Consider the following 21,743-nt stretch of genomic DNA (forward strand, 5'->3'; position numbering starts at 1 on the left):
TTCCTCTATGGTCAGGCTACTCCACAATGAGGTTTCTTACACCTTTATCTGAAGAGTCTGGGGCTGGTCACAGCTAAAAAGACAGTACTTATCCTGTATAAAATGGACCACTGCCCTGATTGGAATTGACAATTCCTACGTTCCCACTGTTTTTGGAACATTGTCAACTCAATGACTTCAGTACAGTTACTTCTGATTTATACTGGTCTGAGAGGGGAATCAGGCTCTACCCTTCTCAAAAAACTGTATATAAATGTTAAAATGGGTGTGAATTATCATTCCCAATTTATACCTGGAAAAATAGGCACATAGGTTAAATGACTTGCCTAAGTTCTTGTAATGATGCTTACTCTGTTGTATGGTAACACCCTGTTAAACAGAAGTGGTGAATGATTAAATTCCTGTATAATGTGTCTTTAAACAAAAGCTAGCTGTTGTAATGATTATTTTGTTTCTGATATTTACCTGGCAAAGATTTGTAAACTTTTTAAAACTTACTAAATAAATAGCTTAAAATGACATGCCTAAGTGTCAAAATCAGGATTAGAACTCAGGAGGTTCTCACTCCTAGTCCTACAATCATTCCACTAGACACACTGTCATGGTCACTGCACTCATTGAAGGCAGACTGCAAAACTCTAGAGTCTTTAAAAAATAAATTTGTTTCAGAATATACAGCTTGGCAGGCTCTCTAAGACAGTGACATAGTGATGTGACGATTTTAAATAAATCTCACATTTAAATGTGAATAAGCTTGATGCAGCAATACCAAGTTTTACAGGGGCTAGAATATGTGGTCCTGACCCCTCACTGCACTGCACCTTGTGAAGTTGCTTACATCAATGCATAGTGGACGAAAAATGTTATCATTCTGCTTTGGTAGAATACTACATCCACTTGCAATGGTGTAAATGATTCCAAGGCGCAGGGTAAGAGAATAAGGCCCTGTATGTATAATGGGGGTCTAACTTTTTTGTAATAGAAGTGAGGGGAGTTTTTTATTCTTGTTAGGTGCACTATGGTAATTTTCAAATATTAGAAGGTGGGTTTGTTTTTGGGGGGGGGGGGGGGTTAAGTTCCAGATGTGCTAGGCCCCTCGATTCCCAGGTTGAGATTTCAAACCACAAAACGTCAAGTGCACAGCAGTAAAGGGTGTCCTGGGCAGACGATAAAAGCTATTCCTAAAATCAAAGATAATATGAAGTTGTGGCAGTAACTTCAGACAGGGGCAATAACACCACTAAGGGGTGTTCCGTGGCAAAACCTCCCATCACGAATTCTCTCTCTCTCTCTCTCTCTCTCTTTTGGAAACAAAATCGCGCAGGTAGTTACAAGGAGGTGGGGCCCTTTTAGTCTGACTGCAGCTCAAAGCAGAGAGGAGATTAGCCTGCTTGACGGCCCCCATCACCTCCCCTTTCTCGCGGCCTCATTTGCCTGGGGGGGGGGGGGGGGATGATGATGATGTGATTCAGTGGCAGCTATGGGAAAAGACACCAAGAAAGGTGACCCCCCCCCCCCCCAGGTGCGCTGCAGCCGGTCAGGACGTGGGGTGAACCCCACCACACGCTCCTCTCCCCGGCAGGCACCACAAAACCCTTCCCCCCCCAGCTCCAGGTAGCCCCCCCTACCCGGCAGGGGCCTGCGCCGCCCGCCCCCTCCGCGCCGGGGAGCAGCGAGGGGGGGGGGGGGAGCCGCCGCCTCCGTCCTCCCGCCCCCCTCGCGGGAGCGATTTGTTTTTAACTGGTCCGGCCTTCAAACGACCCACCCCTCCCCCCACCCCGCCCGGCCTCACCTGCCAGCGCCAGGATCTGGGCCTTGTGCAGCAGCAGGCGGTCGCCCCAGTCGCCGGGGCTCTCGTCCTCGTCCTCCGCCTCGCGCGGGTTGCGGTACACCGTGTACACCTTCTGGTTGTCGAAGTCGAGGCGGGACGTGGGGCTGAAGTCCCGCACGCACGAGACGGGCAGCGCATAGCAGACGTTGTCCTCCAGGAACCGCACAAAGGCGTACATGGGGCGGGGGGCGGCGGCGGCGGCTCCGGGCCCCTCGCCGCCTGCACTGTTATTGTTCCTGAAAGTGCGCCTCGGCGCTCGGCTGAGCGCGCCTGGGCGCCCCGCCGCTGGGGCAGAGCGAGCGGGTCCGGGCTCCAGGCAGACCGGAGCAATCCAACGCAGAGCGGAGGCAAGCCCGGCTGGCGCGCGGCGCTCGCTCCCTGCGAAGGGCTGCGAAGCGGGGCGCGAGCCAAGCCAGTGCGCTCCAGCCTCCCCAATAGCCGCTCCGCGGCTCGCCTGGCTCCGCGCATGGCCCCCGCTGCAACCTCCTGCGGGGAAAGCGGTGCATGCAACCCCCGTCCACACTGCAGCGCAGCAGCCACACGCCGTAGTGCGGGCTGACCCATTGCAAGGCAGCCTGGAATCTCACCCTAGCCCGCGGACTTGCACAAGAGCTCGGGTGGCGCCAAAGCTTGGCTCTCGCACCCCCAGAAGAGGGTCCCATAAACCTGTTACCTCCTCCAGCTGGTCTCGGCTGAGACTCAGTTGTGAACGATTTATATTACACTCCATCTTAGGGCTTATTTAGGCCCCTGAAAAGGATTCCCCCCAAAGTCAGTGGATGCTCCCCAGGATTAAGAACAATCCATCACAACCCTTGAGCAGGGCCTTAATTTGGACTCACTGGAAAAACTGAATTTACATTTAAGGTCTGTTTTTCTCAGAGCTGAGCGTACTTAATTCCCTATCTTCAGATGGAATCAGGAACAGTCTAGTCTGTTTGAATATCAAGCCTTTACACTTAGGATCTCTGACCTAGCTTAAGGAATTTGCTTCTGTTATTTATCTCCACTTTTGGGAGTCACCTGGCCCAGAGAAGGGGGCTATTGGGAGAGGGTCTTCTCTTCCCCTCTCCTGGAAGAGTAGGGCCTGGCTGACTACAGCTCAAAATCATCCTGCTGCCTGGACCAAGATGATACAACTGTGCCCCGGGCAGGAACTAGGAGCAGTGGCCCCTCTGCCCATAGTAACAAATAGTGGAGATAAATTCCTAGAAGCCAAATAGGTAGAACATATCCTGCCATAATCATAATCACAGGGCAAACCTATTGACACTATTCTATTTACTAAAAGAAAAGTCCTTTTTAAAAAAAATTTTGGTTCTCAAGTTCCTACAAGATGGAGACACCTTCCTATCCTACAGCATTGCCCATTGGTTATGGGTAGAAAAACCCATGGCCCCCGCTGACTCCTTATCAAAGGTGAAATGAGCTACTCACAGAAAATACAGTAGGACTACTGGGTCTCATCCTCCAAAGAGAACAGCAAGATGCAGAGGGATTGTGTGGGATCAAAGGGCTGAAAGACTCACTGGAGTCTACCACAGGTTTGGAAAAGATCTGAGCTTCTGGATACTTACTCAAAGTGAACTGTGAATGTTTTGGAGTTTACGCCAGGTGCATGCGTTCACTTGCGTGCTCTCTAGATGGTATTCCCCTCTGTCTTAGAAGCAGTGGGGAGGGGGGGCAGTTAGCTCAGTGGTTTGAGCATTGGCCTGCTAAACCCAGGGTTGTGAGTTCAATCCTTGAGGGGGCCACGTAGGGATCAGTGGCAAAATCAGTACTTGGTCCTGCTAGTGAAGGCAGGGGGCTGGACTCAATGACCTTTCAAGGTCCCTTCCAGCTCTAGGAGATCATTAATTTATTTATTTTATATTTTGAGATATCCTATTATTTAAGCAGAGCAAGAATTATTTCCAGGGGATTATATTCAGTTCTGAGAGTCATTTGTGACTAGGAATAACTTGTGAAGTTTAATATACAGCACATGACTCCTAAAAACAAGGAGCACTAGGTTTTAGTCTTACAAAATGCAACACAAATATAAAGTACCAAAACAAACAAAGCCAACCATGGTAGAAATTTTGTCCATATCTATATAAAGTACATAAAACGACCAGGAATAAACTAAACGTACAATGAAGACATATCAAACTGATATAAAAATAAAATGCATGTAGCTAACAGCTGTAAACTTCCCATATGCTAATGGGAGATTTATTACTTGAACATGGACAAAGTCTTCCATATCCTCCATTTAAGGTTTGGGATTTCAAATGCCACTAATTTATATCAACAAGCAGTGGAGCATCACCAGGTTGGTGTGTAATTTAATGTCAAATAAAGTCTGCTAAAAGGCACAGATGAGAAATATAATCTAGCATTTGGGCTGCAAGGGAAATGAAATCTCAACAAAGATTGTATTGCTGATCAAACAATAACAGCTGCTATAGTGATTGTATCTCGTTACAATAGAAGTAGGAAGAGCTGCAGAAAGAAACAACAGGACAAATTGATGCCTGGTGTTATTCCACTGGCTCCATTAGAGGTACACCAAGGACAAATTTGTCCCACACAGTTCAGCGGCTAGTGAAGGATTCGGTACACTGAACCTTATTGGGATTGTATTTCCATTGCAGCTGAAATCTAGTTGAAATATCGAGTACTGCTGGACAGCGAAAGAAAAGAGGAGGAAAATGGAGAGGGGTAGCAGATAACAGGAGGAAAGATGACAAATTGGAGATATGGGAAAGGGGATAATAGGGTTGAGTATTGGGAATAAAATTACTCAGATGTCAGGAAGGCCTGGACAATTTGTCCTTAGGTAGGAAAACTAAAAGAAACGATGAAAATAGAAAGGTAAAAAGGATAACTCCTCAAATTTCCACTAGCATTAGAGCAATTTTTAGAGTCCATTGGTCTTAGGCCTTGTCTACACTACGAGAGTACTTCGATTTTAGTTAATTCGACTATGTGGAATCGATATTACTAAGTCGAACGTGTGTGTCCACACTAAGGACAGTAATTCGACTTTGTGAGACTTTGTGAGTCCACACTAACGGGGCAAGCGTCGACATTGGAAGCGGTGCACTGTGGGCAGCTATCCCACAGTTCCCGCAGTCCCCCCTGCCCTTTGGAATTCTGGGTCGAGCCCCAAATGCCTTCTGGGTAAAAAAATGTGTCGAGGGTGCTTTTGGGCGCCTGTCGTCATCCGTCCGTCACTCAAGCCCTCCCTCCCTCCCTCCCTCCCTGAAAGCGCCGGCGGGAAATAATTTCGCGCGCTTTTCTGATTACTGACAGCGCGGACGCCACAGCAGTGCGAGCATGGATCCCGCTGCGACCATCGCTGCAGTTGTGGCAGTTCTCAACGCCTCGCAGCTTCTCCTCCACCTGTACCAGAGGCAGCTGCAGATCAATCATGAGAGGAGGCTACGGCACTACCGTGACGGCATGAAGTCGGACACTAGCTCCGACCTCTCTGAGAACATGAGACCCAGCGCCCAGGACATCTCGCTGTCACTGGGTCTTGTTGATACTGTTGAACGGCGATTCTGGGCCCGTGAAACCAGCACGGAATGGTGGGACCGCATAGTGCTGCAGGTCTGGGATGAATCCCAGTGGCTGCGCAACTTTCGCATGCGGAAGGGGACTTTCCTCGAACTGTGTGAGTTGCTGTCCCCTGCCCTGAAGCGAAAGGACACCCGGATGCGGGCAGCCCTGACTGTCCAGAAGCGAGTGGCCATAGCCCTCTGGAAGCTCGCAACGCCAGACAGCTACCGGTCCGTCGCTAACCAGTTTGGCGTGGGCAAGTCTACCGTGGGGGTTGCTGTTATGCAAGTAGCCAGGGCAATCGTCAAGCTACTGCTATCTAAGGTAGTGACCCTGGGAAACGTGGAGCTCATCAGAGATGGCTTTGCCGAGATGGGATTCCCAAACTGCGGTGGGGCTATAGATGGGACTCACATCCCTATCCTGGGACCGGACCACCAGGCCAGCCAGTACATCAACCGGAAGGGCTACTTTTCCATGGTGCTGCAAGCACTGGTGGACCATCGGGGACGTTTTACCAATATCTACGTTGGATGGCCGGGCAAGGTTCATGACGCTAGGGTGTTCAGGAACTCTGGTCTGTGTAGACGGCTGCAGGAAGGTATTTACTTCCCGGACCACAAAGTAACTGTTGGGGATGTGGAGATGCCTACAGTCATCCTCGGGGACCCTGCATACCCGCTAATGCCCTGGCTCATGAAGCCCTACACTGGCGCACTGGACTCAGGGAAAGAACTATTCAACTACCGGCTCAGCAAGTGCAGAATGGTGGTGGAGTGTGCTTTTGGCCGTCTCAAGGGCAGATGGAGAAGCCTACTCACTCGCTGTGATCTCAGCGAGACCAATATCCCCATTGTGATAGCTGCTTGCTGTGTGCTCCACAATTTGTGTGAGAGCAAGGGGGAGACCTATATGTCGGGGTGGGAGGTTGAGGCAAATAGCCTGGCTTCTGATTACGTCCAGCCAGACAGCAGGGCGATTAGAAGATCACAGCGGGACGCACTGTGCATCAGGGAGGCTTTGAAAGCCAGGTTCCTGACTGAACAGGGTCTCCAGTGACTTTTTACTTTGTGGACACAGATGCTGAACCTGCCCCCGTTTCTTTACCCAGTTACTGTTGACTATCCTTCCAAGTTACATACCCCCTTCCCCACCTTCCCAACAAATAAAATCTGTTCTGTTCTGTTAATGAACAAGGTTCTCTTTTTTACTGTTTTCGCGGGAATGTTTTAAACCGGGGACGCAGACTGTGGCGGGGGGCGGGCTTACTGTTTTGATGCAAATGATGCTTCTAAAGTCCGGGAATGACAGGCTCCGCAGTGCTGCATTGGTTGTTTCAACGCAGCCTGCCAGCAGTCCTGGGCGGGACTGGATGTATGTGTCGGCCAAGTGACTTTCTGGCAGGGGGCGGAGGGTAACAGATCCCCTGCTGCGTGGCTCTGTGATCCAGGATAAGGACCGCGGCATAGGATCTCTAACTGCCCTCCCCCGACACAAAGTCACAGATCAATCCCCCTCGCACCCCAGAACAAGAAAACCGCCTCCCAGACTGACCAGGGTAACTGGTGACTGTGCTGTGTATGTGTCCTGATGCTGGACCTGCCCCCGCCTCTGTAGCCTGCTACAGGTGACTGTCCTGTCCAAGTAACAAACCCCTTCCCCCCCTTCAGACAGAATCCCCTCCAAAAGACACTCTCGGAAACAGTACTTAACAGAAACCGATGTTTTATTACGAACCGCACATGAAAAGGGGGGGGGGGAAGGAAACTTGCACATGGGCTAGTGTGAGATGGGTAGGAAAGGACTTTTCAAACTTTGGAACGAGAGCCTTCCATTGCTGCAGCAGTGTGCAGTGGCCGACTGACAGTTTTAACGGACCTTGCCGCCCCTCCTTCTTTGTACTTTTGGTGAGGGGGGTGTGGGACTTGGTGGCGGGGGAGGGCGGTTAGAGATAGACAGCAGCAGTGCTCTGTCCTCCTGCCTCCGGTCTTGCAGAACATCCACTAGGCGCCGGAGCGTCTCCGTTTGCTCCCTCATTAGTCCAAGCAGGGTTTGAGTAGCCTGCTGGTCCTCCTGGCGCCACCTCTCCTCCCGTTCCATGACTGCTCTGTGCATTTGTGACAAGTTCTCCCTCCACTGTGTCGTCTGGGCTGCCTGCTCTCGTGAGCACTCCATAAGTTCATAAAACATGTCTTCACGAGTTTTTCTCTTCCTTCTTCTAATCTGCGCTAGCCTCTGGGAGTGTGATGCCAGGCTGGGTTGGGAGACAGTCGCAGATGTGTCTGTGGGAATGGGAAAAAGGGAGTAAATTCCTGAGACAGATAAATGAAGTTGCTAACAAAGAGCATAGTCTTTCTCTGTGAACAACACCATGCACTGCACCTTTCACATGCGCACTCAGGACAAGGTCGAATTTTCGGCCCTCGCCTTATGTGTCTGGGGTCCTGCAGTTGCGATCAGAGAAGCGTTGCAGGACACCTCTACTTCTGCTGCGGGCAAACATGGTAAGCCGTAGACTTGTGGCAGCTTAAACATGTAATAGTAGCACTGGGCTCCTTTCGCACTGAATGCAAGGCCACTCTCTGCTGGCAGCAATCAGGGAAGCATGAGCTCTGCCCCTGTCCCACCACCTCGCGGCTGTCCCCGGGAAAGATCCCTGTATGCTGCCCCTCTGCCGCCTCCACCGCGTGGCTGTAAAGCAGTCCAAATACTAACATTCCCCTCCCTAATTTAAAGCAGGGCGTCATGTGTGACATAACCCTCATGAGGATCTCGGAGACCGAGAGGGGAAGGATGCTGCGTGAATGCATGCAGAGGCCTGGGCCATATGCCGCCATGCTGTGCCGCGCACTGATCCCCGACTACCTCATGGACTCATGGCGTGGGAACGTGTGCTACCACGGGGGACCAAACAAGATTGCCCTGCCGTTGAACCTCGTGCGCATGCTGGAGCGGTACCTCCAGGAGAGCTATGCGGAGCTATCCCAGGAGGACTGTCTGTCCATTCCCGGGCACATTGACCGCCTTTTCCTTTAAGTTGAGCATAACGGACTACAGAGTGGAGGGGCCGTGTTGTGGACTAATCATGAATATCCGGACAGTACTTGATTTTCTATACATAGTTAGTAGTAAAAAGTTTACTAAGCCAAATAAATCATGAACAACAAATTACTGAAATAGTTATTATTCCTGTTTTGTTATAAATAAAAGTTTCTATGTTTAACTGAGTGACTGAAAAGCCCATTCTTAACAATATAAATATTCCACTTATGTTAAAATGAAATGTTTAGATGTTTAAAGCACTCACTGCTTGATCCTTCCCCTGATTCGGTGTCCGGGGTAAGGGCTGTGGACGGTTGGTAGGGGATCTCGGTAAGGGTGATGAAGAGCTCCTGGCTGTCGTTGAAATCAGCGGTGCAAGCGCTGTCGACTGCCTCGTCCTCCTCATCTCCTTCCTCATCTTCCCCGTCACCTAACATTTCCGAGGAGGAACCGGTCGTGGACAATATCCCATCCTCGGAGTCCACGGTCACTGGTGGGGTAGTGGTGGCGGCCGCACCTAGGATGGAATGCAGTGCCTCGTAGAAACGTGATGTGTGGGGCTGGGATCCGGAGCGTCGGTTTGCCTCTTTGGTTTTTTGGTAGCCTTGTCTCAGCTCCTTGATTTTCACGCGGCACTGCGTTGCATCCCGGCTGTATCCTCTCTCTGCCATGGCTTTAGAGATCTTCTCATAGATCTTTGCATTCCTTCTTTTGGAGCGCAGCTCTGAAAGCACGGACTCATCGCCCCAGACAGCGATGAGATCCAACACCTCCCGATCAGTCCATGCTGGGGCCCTCTTTCTATTAGATTGCACGGCCAACTCTGCTGGAGAGCTCTGCATCGTTGCTAGTGCTGCTGAGCTCTCCACGCTGTCCAAACAGAAAATGAGATTCAAACTGGCCAGACAGGAAAAGGAATTCAAATTTTCCCGGGGCTTTTCCTGTGTGGCTGGTCAGAGCATCCGAGCTCGAAGTGCTGTCCAGAGCGTCAACAGAGTGGTGCACTGTGGGATAGCTCCCGGAGCTATTACCGTCGATTTCCATCCACACCTAGCCTAATTCGATATTGCCATTTCGAATTTAGCGCTACTCCTCTCGTTTTCGAGGATTACAGAAGTCGAATTTAAAAGAGCTCTATTTCGAACTAAGTAGCTTCCTGGTGTGGACGGGTGCAGGGTTAATTCGATGTAACGGCGCTAAATTCGATATAAGCTCCTAGTGTAGACCAGGCCTTAGAAGGGAACAACTGGTTTCTCACTATAATTGAGATTTTCAACTTCCAACAAACTCATCCCTTTGTCTTAGCCATTCTAAAGTTGTAAATAATTATCTGTGAAAAACATTGTTGCATTGTTAAAATATGAACCCACAGATCAAAAAGTCTTACTCCAAGAGTCAGGAAACCACAAAGTCAAGTCCCAGCCCTTCCGGAACTTGTATAAAGAGAGTTCCAGGAAATAACAGTTCACCTGTATTTTACTGCTGTTAATTCTGTTGAAGCATTAAAGCCAAAGATAAAGTCTGCAGTTCTGATGTGCATACCATGTGTTTCACTTAAGGATGCACAATAAAAAGTCGGTAGTACTAAGCAAACAGTAGTAACCCTGGCACCCAAATCTCTTTTTGCCAGCAAAGCAGTAAAATCAGGCTCACCAGTAAGGTGACCTCCATGTTCAGTGCTAAACCACACATCGAGGGAGGCTATATTGATCTCTTGTCACTTGGTGAAGAAATCCACATTTACCTTCAGCATCCAAGAGAAACCTGACTTATCATTGATAACCAATACACCTGAAATAGCCTTTTAAGGCCTTCAAAATAATAGCTGGAGACCCTGGATTGCCCAGGGTACAGTACAAATTTAAAATGTGTTTTGGAGTGCTATGTTTTTGTGTTGCCTTCTTGTAAATTTTGTAATTTACTTATATTCCAAGCATTGTATTTCATGCAATCAAACTTTCAAACACTGAATGAACCTTAAACAGCAAGTATACCCACAATTTTGCAAACAGTGTGACTGTCTATAAAATGTGAAGCCTGGGTCTTGCCTTCCATATTGAAAGCTAATTCTGCAATTCCAGAGAGAAGAGCATAAAAGAGAGACTAAATATTACATCCTAGATTAAAAAAAGAAGTGTTATATTTTTCTCTACACCAACAGTATGGCTGAACATACTTTAGCTATCACCATATTTTAATGACATTTCACATTTAGAAGAACTCAGAAATAATTATACACAAGAATTAGACAATCCCAAGTTGTGTGTGCATGCACACACATACAATTCACTGATGTGCTGGTTAACTTTTATTATTAAAGGTATGATTGCTAAAGCGTTCTGGTCTTAAGTTATCCTGCCTTTTGGCACATATAGAATCAGAATATCAGGGTTGGAAGGGACCTCAGGAGGTCATCTAGTCCAACCCCCTGCTCAAAGCAGGACCAATTCCCAACTAAATCATCACAGCATCTCTTTTTAAATCTAGGAATGTAACAATAAAACCTGCTTAATTCCACATGTAAATGAATCCTCCTCCTGTAAAGGTCACACACATTGTTAGCTCAAGGGAGCGGAACTAAGGTTTCCTGAGAGCTATTCACACTTCAAACACTTAAATAGTTTGGGGCATTTTTGATCACAAAATAGCTGGATAGGTGGTCACCATAATACCAGATAAAAACAAAAAAAATACAAAAAACCTGAAATCCAGTCCCCATGGACCAGAGAAAAGAGACGTATCTCTATGTGTACACTTATGTTTTCAAGGCACTTCAGATACCATGGTAATGGGTGCTATATAAAAGACCTAGATTAGATAGGTAAATCCCTGAGATTTAGGTCTTCAAAATCCACTATCCCCAGATCCTTCCCACCAGAGGAGGCAGTGCACTGCTGCAGGGAGACTCAGCAACCAACACCTCCTGAAAAAGAGTGATCTAACCTTAAGTGAGGTTTAGGGTAATACCCATCATTCAGCTTTTAAATTAAATCCTTTGGCAGTTGAAGGTCTGTGCTTGCATCTTGGCAGTAATTTTGACAGAATATCCATTCAAATTAATGAAAGTTTAAAAAAAAAAAAAAAAACACTCAATCCATCCGCACAGGAGACATTTATGTCCTGGAGGCAGCTGGTATACTCTGTAGCATTAAAAGGGAATGATTGAGCAATAATGCCCAGTGCAGAGGGCACTTCCTGGCTGTTAATGACCATCTGGATGAGTTGAGGGCCGGAGGTGAAAGCAGCTAGTCATTAATTGCCAAGAAATGCCCGACCTGGAGGTCATCGTTTCTATCAGAAGTCATGAAAATATAAAACATCAAGAAAACGTTTACTTGTGTGTTGGAAAATTAAGTCTCTTACAGAGAGAGCAATATCCATGGCAACATAGTTGAACTCCTAATTTTTCAATCCTTCACAGAGTAGGAGATGGTCTAGGTGACCCCAAAGGCCTTTTCCATGCTACAAACATCCTAGCAACTAATGGTGTAGTAACCAACAGGCAAGGAGAACTTGTTCTTCAAGGTGCCTTGTGCATAGTCTCCCACCTGCAGGATCTCTCTCTCTGGTACCACAGAGTTTAAGGAACCTTCTTGAAAGCAATGCCTTGATTTGTTTTTTCTAAACCAGACTTCCCTGTGTTAAAATTCCTTAAAACTATCCAAGTACTAGTAAAATTAAGCACTTAGACTTTTCACCATTGCAGAAACTAGATTCCTCCAGACCTTCAATATCAAGAGGTCTTTTTAGTTTTTATTTGGCTAGAACTAAGGCCTTTTATAGTCTTTGGGCATTAGTGAAAAGGGAATGTCATTTCCACTCAATGCCTGTGATTATGCACTGCGTCCTGCTCTGTTTTAGCTAGGGTGACAATACCTGAGGGCTTTAGGGCTAAGGCAGTACTAATAGCCTATCTTCATATAGTGTTTCCATTTTAGATATCTGGATGGCTGCTACTTGGAGTTCTCCTCACACATCAACACAGCTCTCTCAGTGTAGTTTTTAGTTCTCTTCGGTCTTCATATATGATAAATCATTAAGCTCTGAACATACACAATATATTTTGTTACTGTATGATCTATACTATTTTACATTGCAAGTTTGACCCAATGATGTTGATTGAGATGACCAGTTATATAACAGCATAAACAAATGCATCACTGTGTAAACTTTTCTGGCTAAGGGAGGTTTGACTTGGCATCTAAATCTGATTAGAAAATTTCCATTCTGCAATCCTTTTTTTACCACAGAAATCCTTAACCCACCCTCTTGAGGGTTGCATTACTTGCTGGATTCACACAAGTGGGAACACCATAGATGAAAGAGAGGTTATGAACTATCTGCAATTCTTCCAGCACGATACCTCTGAATAGTCACATTACCTGCCTGCCTTTCAGTCTTCTTGGCGTTCTGATCTCAGTCATAGGACTCTTGGGTTTAGATGGGCACCATGCAAACTCGTAGTCCCAGCTCTGAACAGCCAGTGCTGCAAAGCAGTGCGCGTACCGTTCCATTAAGCACTACTTTTCTACAAGATTCTTGAAGCTCAACAATATCAGGGAGAGTATTTCTCAAATGCGAATAGAGACAAACTCAACACTTTTTTCATATCTCAATACTATAACAGGTTTAGAACTGGCTGTATTTCAAAATAAGCCAGTCCCTACTAAATGTTTCATTAACAACAACTAGTATCAGCATCTTTACCGTTAAAGAATCCACTGTTTTCTACCTGGTATAAGGATCATTATCACAATAGGCCTAATGATATCTTTGCAGGGTCTTTAATATATGAACATGTGTGTGTGCTACATTTCTTTGGAAGGCCTAAGGGAGGTAACATGAAACAGGGATAAGTCTCTGGAATATTTTAGGAAAATGCATTTTCCTGTAGTCTATTACTTGTTAATAGAATTTAATCATAAAAATGTCTTTATACTCCTACCACCATCCATCCAAGCTTCTGAATATCTGAAAGCACTTTACAAACATTAAATGAATTTAGTTTCAACAACCTTGTGAGGCAATTCCTTACAGATTTAGGAAACTGCAACATGAAGCTATTAAATGTCAATGTCACATACTTTAGGAAGGCACCACAAATAGTTCACAAGTTCACTCACCCCTAGGCACCCCCTCATGGCCAGGTGTGACATAGCAGCTGGTCACTCTGCTCCAATGGTTCCTCTTTCAGTGACTTGGCCCTCTGGCTGGACACCATCTTGAGTCCACCCCTTCTGGGATTATAACTGTTCAAACTGAAAGTCCTCAAAATGTCTTCAAAAATCCTTCTTCCTCTCCGGGGCTCATCCCCAAACTGTCTTTGGCTCAGCCTGTAGTCCCCTTGCTAAATACTGTAAAACTTGTGGTGGGCTTCTATGCCCCTTCATTGGGGCCAATAGGAGAACCCAATCCCATCATCTACTCCAGGGCCATGTACTGAACAGCTACGTCTCCTCTGTTACATACACAACAGTTTTCCCTGGACCACTTCCTACCCTGCCTTTTAAGTTATCCTCTACCTCTCTTTCCTTACACTCTGAGCTTTCTATCAGCCGTCTTTCCAAACCTTTCCCCAGCTGGGCTTTATCACCACTTAAGCCTAGCTCTTGTTCCCATTACTGCTACCACCTTCTGCTCTTTATGGGGAATTGCCTGATTCCCTGTAGGTAGGGCTCATTTTGTAACCAGGTTGGCTTAGCCCCAGGCTCCCCCACTCAGGGGGCAAGCCACCTTATTACACTACGCCTCCCACTCTGTAGCTTAACCACATGACCTCCTCCTTCACAGGCTTCTGCCTGACTTGACTAGGTAGGTGATTCTTAAGCACAGCTCCTTTCTCTCAGGCCAGACAAACTGGAAAGAGTAACTCTCACCCATCACTGCCACGGAACCTGTAGCAGTGCACAGCAGGGCCCCCTTAGCTCCTGCCTCTGTGAGGTCCACAAAGTCACTCTGAGACCCTGGGGTTAGTAACCACAGATGCAGTTTATTTACAGGCTTGGTCCCACCACCCTTTCACCATGTACAGTTGGCCCTTCACCATCTACAAGCAGAGTTGGGCAAGGAACTGCTTCTACTCCCTACTTTTCTTTCTGCTCCCCCTTCACTGCCTTCCCCTGAGGCTTTTATACAGCCCCAGGCTAATTAGGCGACAGCTGTCTGTGCTTCCCCAATTAGGGCCAGGTTATCTCCAGCCAGCTCTAATTTATTCCCCTAAATGGGAGCTGGCATGACAAAGATTAATCAGCAACCCTTTGCCCAGCACCCTGTCACAGAACCCCTAAGATTTGTCTACAGTAGGATCCAAATTGAAATTTGAAAACAATCCCTAGGAGGCCTTTGGGGAGCAGCAGGTGGCTTTCTAAATGATAAAGGAAGGCCTCAACTATCCCTGCTCCATTTATACAGCAGGGGGTTTCTCCCAGCAGAGAAACTGGGATCTGGAGCTGCCAGCCCAAAAGGATTCTGAGGGCCAAAGGGGAGTGACACTTTATCACACCTTCAAATAAAAGCCCAAACAACCTCTACTGTGGCATTTAACATTCTGAGGAGACTGTGAATAATTTTGGGGTAAAGAGGAATCATATGGAGAAGCTCCTCGTGTCAAAATAGTTCACAAAGTATAGAGCATCTTCCTCATGTTCAAGACTGTTAACATCCTATGGGGATTGTTGCATCTGGAAGATTGCCAGCTCAAATGGACCCATTCCTGCCATGTCATCGATATATTTAAGGGCATATTTGTGTAAAACAAAATGCTCAGCATTTCATAACTAAAAGTGCTAGAGTTGTGCAAAACTGTCATGCTGGTAAAGTCAATAGGACTACCTGCAAGAGTAATATTCACTGACAAGAGTTGGACTTCCACCACTGGGCCCTTTATAGGCCCCCGTGTATTTCTCCATAATAAAAAGTCCTGGTTTTATTTTTACTTTTAAGAAACAGATAAACTAAAAACACCTTTGAGGAAGTGTAGGATTTTTTTTTTTACAAAGGCGAAATTTTCAGTTTGAGATTTCCTTTAAGTACTTTTTTAGCATTAATATGTTTAATGATGCTTTATCTGGTTCACACATGGAATGTCATAGAGAGTTTAGTATATTTTTATGCAAATACAGCTGTGCAAACTAATAACTGAAATCTGCATTTTTTTCACATTTGCAGCATATTATACACATTTGTAATCTTTACTGTTTGTAACTTCCATTAGCTTCTCTTATCCATAAAACAAAGCTCAGGTTATATTGCCTGCTGCTTAAATTTTTCTGCAAACATCAAAGCTGGACATTTAAATAAGCAACTTAATGTATACATTTTTATTCAGTTCAATATTCTGAGCTCTTGGTTGGAATAAGTATTCTGCAAGATGATTGCATAGAAACATACCATTCAGAATATGAATTGGAATATTCTTTCAATACTCTTTTCAGGGGGGATGATGTGATATTGAGATTAGGTTCTACATATAATCAAATTTGATGTCTGTACTCATATACTTGTATAACTATTCCTTTATAAAATTTGTATGCAAAAACCCAGCAATCAAATATTTTTGAACATACATGGTGGGCAGCTACGACATACTCCAATCCGGTGGAAAAATGGTGTCAGTGAAAATAAGGGACTGTCAGGTGGACTGCAAGCCACTGAGATTGTTAAATTCATCATAACTATTGTCATTATTTTGAGGACAGAAAATACTGTAGAACCAGTCTTTCCACAACTGCTAAAAGTGTAAGCAGAAGTTGTATCCAGGACTTACATTCAATCTAGGTTTACAGGTTGATTCCTCCTGAGCTGTAAAGATTTGCATAATCCTTAAAATGGTCTGATATATAGATATCTTACTGATCACCTAGATTTTCTAAATTTCCTCACTATACATTTAAGATGTAGATAGCTGGTAATAATATAGAGGAATGGGTGAGATGATGTGAGATTGTGCCCATTAAATAAAGGAAGATGTTACAACTGGTGGGCGTGACGGTGTTTAAGGAGTGCAAACATGTATTATGCAAACACTGCAGGATAGGGTACTTTGTTTTATATAGAACTATTTTGAATACTTTTGTTCACTTACTTGTATCTATTTGGAGTTTTGCTTGAGGAATAGAAGCAGAGTACTATGGGAGCTCTGCAGGACTTCGCTTATAATAGCTAGCTGCTTAGAAGATGAGCTAATAAGGTTTGTAAGTGTTATGTTTTAAGTGAATTTTTCACTGATGAAAGGTGTGGATTGGTATACCTCTTACCCATAGATAGGGCCCTTCCAAATTCACGGTCCATTATGGGCAATTTCACAGCCAGAGGATTTGAAAATTGGTCAATTTCTCGTTTTCAGATGTTTAAACCTGAAATTTCACAGTGTTGTAACTGTGGGGATCCTGACCCAAAAGGGGCTTGGGGCGGGTCACAAACCTGTTGAAGGGTGGTCATGGTATTGCCACCCTCACTCCTGTGCTGCCTTCAGAGCTGGACAGTGGGAAGGAGGGGTTGCGGAGCTATCTGCAGCAGAAGAGATACCCAAAAGCAGCCCTGCAGGGAAAGAGCAAGTCCTGTCCTGCCCCAGCCCTGCCCATCCTAGCAGCTAGGAACCCCCTTTGCTGAGGCGCTCCCAGAAGCACAGGGAAGATTGGATCCAACTCCACAAGCCTCCTCCAGCTGCGCAGTCCCAGAGCATCCTGCAGCAGGGGGAGGCACCCAGGGGTGGGTCTGGTTCCCCCATCCCCCACCCGAAGCAGTTGTGCAGGAGATGAACAATTCCTGTCCTTCCGGAGCCCAGCAGGAGCTACGGACCCCCTTTTGCTGGGGCACTCCTAGGAACAAGGGGACATGGGATTTCAGGATTTGACGTTGAAGGGCTTATTTCATGATGCCTGGTGCATTTTTCACAGCCGTGAAATTGGTAGAGCCCTACCCATTGACCACAGTAGGAAGTGTATAGTTCCCTGCACTGTCACCATTGACCTGTCTTATCCCTGATCTGCAGGAACCACATCTACAGGTGAAATCTTAGTTCAGTCCAATGAACAATTCAGTCCCTGACCTGTGTAGTGTCACTACTGACAAGGGTGCCAATAACTACCAATGAGGTGTGTTTCAATTATACTATGGCCGGGTCTACAAAAAGGACTGGACTAATTCCACAAATGCATTTCACACAGACCACCAAAAGAAAGTGTCTGGATAACAATATGTTAGTAAACCACTTAAAATATTAATATCTTGCTCTTTTAAGGCCTGATCCAAATACCACTGAAATCAGTCCTTCAGACTTGAAAGGCTTTTGATCAGGCCCATATAGCATTTTTATCAGTAGATCTCAAAATACTTTACAAAGTGAGGTAAACATTCTCAGCTTAACTTTACACATGATGAAATAGAGTCAGACAGAGGTTAAGTGAATTGCCCAAGGTCAAAGAACAGTGAGTTGTACAACGAGGAAAGGAACCCAGGTCTCTCCAAATCTCACGCTTCAATCTATTACACCACGGCTGCCCCTTTATTGGTCTCTGACAAAGGTAATGCTAAAGATAGAGAAGGCTAAAAGGAGAAGTGAGAAATATGAGTCATACACAAATCCATTGATTCCATCTCAAATGCAGTTGAAACACTTCCGAGTTCATGTTTTCTCTGTCAAATATGTTCTGAATGGACATTCTTATCATTCTCTTACTTGTAGAGTACGATATACAATACTTCTTACATATTTGTGCAAGTTTGAAGAGGACTTAAGGTAGAAAGGAATAAAGGCTTGTTTACACACAAAAGATCTTAACTATACAAGTATATTTAAAGTGGTTCAACCCCCTCAAATGTGGCGGTCGTTATGCCAGTATAAAGGTGTTTATACCAGTATAGCTTATTCCCATATGGCACCTTTGTAATGGAATGCCTGCATCCATGATAGGGGTTGCACCTGTGTAACTATTTTGGTTAAAGACTAAAGCAAAATAAAACCACACTTCTAACCCAAATAGGTAAATTAGTACAAAAGATGTGTGTCAACCAGACCTAAGAACTAGAAAATATTGTGCGAATTTCCTCTGCCTTAAAATTCCTGTAATGTGGTTGAAATAGGGTGACCAGATGTCCTGATTTTATAGGGACAGTCCCGATATTTGGGGCTTTGGCTTATATAGGTGCCTATTACCTCCCACCTCCTGTCCGGATTTTTCACACTTGCTGTCTGGTCACCCTAGGTTGAAATACATTTGGGATACATATTTCTAATATTTCACTGACTGCACATATACTGACCCTAGTGAAGTCAGCACAATTCTATGATTTATTTTTTATATTTATAGGAACAGATGTATTTATTTATAGAAGGGTACTCATCAGTGTAGTGCAAGTTCGCTTTGTATCCATAAGTGGCCTGACTTTTCTGAAATGCTGAGTTTCCAGTGACTTCAATGGAAAATCATGCATAATCAGCATTTTTGAAACATCAGACCTTTTCTTTAGCATCCAGATTTGAAGATTTTGGCCCTAGTGATTTATTATGCCAAATTATCTCTAGGCAATAAAAAAAGTTCCATAGTTTAACCTTTCGGATGATATATAAATACACACAGAGACATCCCTAGAAGGCATTTGTCTGACAATCTGGAAAGTGCCAACATTACAAATGGTCAATAATTCAACAGTCTACTAAACTATACAATCAGAAAGAAAACAATTAATATTCCATTTGGACTGAAAGAGCAGCAGAATTAATTTTCTGAATGGGACAAGGAGTTCCAAATCAGGTGCTAATTGACTCCAGTAACCACCACCTATGGAGCACATTCAGGCATTATTGTGGGAATTAGACTACACAGATCAGCATCAGATGATCACAAGCAATTGTAAGTCAACAAGACAAGCTGAAGACATTTTGGCAATATTCTTAAACTGATGCAATGTAGATTTAATGACAGTAAAGACCTGGGATTAATATGTTAGACCAAAATCTAACAAAAAAACGAATGAGTGTCCAGATCTCACAAGCAATTGTTCTCTTTCAGCTGTGTAGTTGTAGTGTGCATATGATTGTGGCATTTAAAAAATATTTAAAGCAGAAATTAGCCCCCCAAACTGCATTCTCTGCCCCTCTCAGATTTTGACATTTGAGTGTGTGGGTTTGGTTTTTTGTTTTTGTTTTAATCCTTCTGATTACCTCTGTGGAAGAGCTTTGGATCATTCATCCAGCATTAGTAGAGCTGGTGGACATTTGGCCAAAAAAAATTATCCTCCCTGTACCTATTGGGCTTCAGGAAGTGGGCGGGCGTAAGCCCGCCCACTGCTAAAGGGTCCCCCCCCAGCCTAAGGGGAGGATCCACAGGGCCTGAAACTCAAATAATTACGGGGGACAACTAATGTAAAAACAGGGACAGGAGTGCGGTTAAAGGGTCAAAAGAAGGGAACCTGACGGGGACACCGAGCAGAGAACCCCGGACAGCGCCCACTGCTCCTCAAAGGTGTCAAGGGAGCCAGTGGACACCGCCCAGAGGAACTCTGCCCGGATACGTGAACGGACAGAGGATCGGAAACAGGCCCCACAGTCACAGGAACCTCCATCGGCCAACCTCCTCTCCCTGGTTTTATAGATGGCCTGTTTAGCCAGGGCCAAGAGGAAGTTGACCAGGAGGTCCCGTGACTTTGTGGGGCCACGGATAGGGAGTGCATAAATGAGAAGGTGAGGGGAAAAGTGTAACCAAAAACGCAATTATCCTCCCTGTAACGGGCAGAGTGGCCCCGCACTGGTACCGCAGGGGTTAACCCTTCTTTCTTAGCAGAGGAAGCCACGCCGCGGAAGCTCTGCTGGGCATGCTCCAACTGGAGAACAGGTATAAAAGCCTGAAGAACAGCTCAGTCTGGGCTGACTGCTGGAGGGAAAAAGGCATGCTGCTAGCTCCTGAGGCAGGAGAGTCTATGTGCCAGGATGTGGAAGCCAGCCAAGCCAGGACTCTCCCTGATGGAGGATGTCACAGTAGGAGGATAGACCGGAGGACCTCCTCCTGCAGCAGAGAACCTGGCATTTATGGTAGGAAGTGACCCAGGGGAACTTTGGAGGCAAATGGTGTTAGAGCTGCATAAGTGCTTGGTGTGTTGTGGGTGGATCCCTGCTGAGTGGGTGGCAAGGGAAGCTTACCACTACCAGGGCCCTGGGTCAGGGCCTGGTGGAGAGGGCGGGCCCGGGTCCCCCTACCACCTCACCCCTGAACTGTGAAGGGATTGTAAGGACTCTGGCTGCTAGGCTGCACTACCCTGCTTGCGAGGGGGTTTGCATGGACTCTAGCCATTAGGCTGCACTGCTCCCATGTGGGGGAGCAAGTTGTATGGACTCTGGCTGCTAGGCCACACTACCCTGCTGGTGAGGGGGACTCTATAGACTGGCCGTTAGGCTGCACTGCTCCCATGCAGGGAGTGATTTATGTGGATTCTGGCTATTGGGCCACACCCCCGGGTACTTGGGGCAAGGTACATGGACTCCAGCCGATAGGCCGCACTACCTCCCATTAGGCCGCGACTGGCTGTCCACAGAGAGACTGGCATGGGAACTTGAGTGGCGAGGTGCTGACACCACATCCCATCCCTGCCACAAAAGGGTGCTGCGGTGCCAGGCCCGCCACACTCCCAAAAAGTGAGCTTGTCATTTGTGTATGTGTGTAAAATGTTGTTTGACTGAACTTCGACACAATATTTTTAAACCAGTCATTTTCATTGTCAATTTTAATTGGAAACAAAATTAAAATTGTTGTTGGTTTCAAATCACATATTTTGGTTTGTTCTTTGTTTTGTTTTTGAGTTTCAATTTGCCCCACCAGCACCACATTCTCATTTTTTACTTCATCCTCTACTGGAAAAAAGTCTGAAAAAGAGAGTAAAAGAACCTTCCCACATTTTTTTTACCTTTTCACCTGGAAACATGTGGGGGTGGGAGAAAGTTACTTCTCTCACTTCTCAAAAACTTTCTACACATTTCCAGTTGAAAAAAGTAGAAGTGTTTTTAATCTACTTTCTCAAACTTTTTTCTACAACTTTTCCCAGATGGAAAAGTATTTTTTTTAAAAAAAAGCATTTCCCCCAACTTCTTCCAGTGGGGCAGAGAGTCAGCAGAGAAGGAGGAGGTGAGGGGTGAAGGGAAGAGATTCAAAAATCTAAAACCTGAAAACCAAAATAAATGAAAATTTCTAGTAGGATTGTTTTGTTTTGAAATTTCCTGTAAAAATGGGGAAAGAAATAGTCAAAAAAATGTTTTGTGGGGGAAAATAATTGACGAGCTCTAGTTATTAGTGCAGCTCTGTCAGGACTATGTGTTCACTTTGCTAAATAA

The 21,743-nt window shown here is 45.7% G+C and overlaps 2 protein-coding genes across 2 annotated transcripts in view; both read right to left on the bottom strand.

Moving 5' to 3' along the window:
• Positions 1–2,087, bottom strand: part of BEND5 (BEN domain containing 5) — a 44,371-nt gene extending 42,284 nt beyond the window's left edge. Inside the window, exon 1 of the mRNA XM_065409731.1 lies at positions 1,793–2,087. Within this exon, the coding sequence (XP_065265803.1) occupies positions 1,793–2,009 (217 nt within the window). The 5' untranslated portion in view covers positions 2,010–2,087. The remainder of the gene's footprint in view (positions 1–1,792) is intronic.
• Positions 1–21,743, bottom strand: part of AGBL4 (AGBL carboxypeptidase 4) — a 1,406,728-nt gene that overhangs the window by 557,760 nt on the left and 827,225 nt on the right. The gene's annotated exons all lie outside the window — the stretch shown is intronic.

The sequence above is a fragment of the Emys orbicularis genome, chromosome 8, assembly GCF_028017835.1.
Source record: "Emys orbicularis isolate rEmyOrb1 chromosome 8, rEmyOrb1.hap1, whole genome shotgun sequence".
Lineage (NCBI taxonomy): Eukaryota > Metazoa > Chordata > Testudines > Emydidae > Emys > Emys orbicularis.